The sequence below is a fragment of the Austrofundulus limnaeus genome, unplaced genomic scaffold (assembly GCF_001266775.1).
Source record: "Austrofundulus limnaeus strain Quisiro unplaced genomic scaffold, Austrofundulus_limnaeus-1.0 Scaffold1723, whole genome shotgun sequence".
Classification (NCBI taxonomy): Eukaryota; Metazoa; Chordata; class Actinopteri; order Cyprinodontiformes; family Rivulidae; genus Austrofundulus; species Austrofundulus limnaeus.
In genome coordinates this window covers 50113-51539 of record NW_013954125.1, presented here as the reverse complement: position 1 = coordinate 51539, position 1427 = coordinate 50113, and the positions used below count along the sequence as shown (strand labels likewise).

The 1427-nt window shown below is 34.5% G+C and overlaps 1 protein-coding gene across 1 annotated transcript in view; it reads left to right on the top strand.

The window, feature by feature from the left end:
• The first annotated feature begins 573 nt into the window (after positions 1-573).
• Positions 574-1427, top strand: part of phf5a (PHD finger protein 5A) — a 2774-nt gene continuing 1920 nt past the window's right edge. The window contains exons 1-2 of the mRNA XM_014033396.1: positions 574-682; positions 906-929. Of these exons, the coding sequence (XP_013888850.1) occupies positions 631-682; positions 906-929 (76 nt within the window). The 5' untranslated portion in view covers positions 574-630. The remainder of the gene's footprint in view (positions 683-905; positions 930-1427) is intronic.

Genomic DNA, 1427 nt, shown 5'->3' with positions numbered 1-1427 from the left:
TTATTGTACAGTTAAAGTATATGTTTATCATATAAAGTCTAATGTTACAACTAATCATGGATCCCTTTAAAACTGATTTACATAAACCTTCTAAGATCAACAGATAATGTATGGATCAGCCTCTGACAGCTCTCTGAAAACCAGATATTCAATATGAGGCTTTCAGGTGCAAATAAAACAAGTTCAAGTTCAGCTCTACAGGTAGGGACGTATGAAATACCACTAACATTACGAAGGAGTCAGTTATCATTAAATTACTGGGTTATTCTGCAGGGACACAGTCAAAACCACCCTTTAAGGTTCATTCATTCATTCATTCATTCATTCATTCATTCATTCATTCATTCATTCATTCATTCATTCATTCACTCATTCATTCATTCATTGTCTCAAATAGATAACTTTGGAAATGTAAAAAGAAAAACAGTAATATGAGTAGAAGTAGGATATAAACAAACTGTAAGTGGTTCAAACCATCTCGAGCCACACTTTATACCAGTAGGTGGCGGTAATGCTCACCTTTGGTTTCTTACCAACCGCCATTAAACCCCAGAAGAAGAAGAGGAGATCATTTCCGGGTCAAAGGTAACTTTAAACCAAAGCAGCACTGCTTCCTGTACGTTTGTTAAAATGGCCAAGCATCACCCAGATTTAATCTTTTGTCGAAAACAAGCCGGAGTCGGTATGTTTGATATGTTTGACCTTGTCTTTAGTTAAGTTTGCTGCTGTAAAAACCCTCTCGTTTACAGAGTTAGCTGCTAAGCTAAAGCTAACGGCGAGGCTTTCATGTTAGCTGCAGCACCAGTTTGTGAGCTGAGGTTCATTTTACTGTTCCAGTTTAAATGTTTGGTGAAAACCTTCCTCCAGATGACATCAAACTGACTGCTCTTTGTTTTAATCCACAGCTATCGGGAGACTCTGTGAGAAATGTAAGTGTCCAAACTGTCCGTCTGTCTTTAGCCTTTTTATGGGTTGTTCTCCTGGTGTGTGCCAAAGTAGGCATCAAAAACAAACAAACAAACAAAAAACTGCTTTTTAAAGGCAAAATCAGTAATAATAATAATAATAATAATAAATTATAGTGTAGTAATGATCAGTTTGGTTTTAGCATTCTTTGACTTCTTCATTTCTGCAGTGAATTGAAAAAATCAAGTTGATGAAAGGCACCTCATTGTATAAAGTGTTGTATAAAGTACCACAAAGTGATACTTGACAAAAGTACAAGTATCTTATCAAAACATGACTTTGGTAAAAGTTAAAGTATCCTTTAGGAGTATAACTTGAGTAAAAGTGTTAAAGTATGTGATATTTGTTGTAGTTAAGTAGTAAAAGTGTTAAAGTATGTGATATTTGTTGTAGTTAAGTAGTAAAAGTGTTAAAGTATGTGATATTTGTTGTAGTTAAGTATTAAAAGTGAAAGTGTAGAT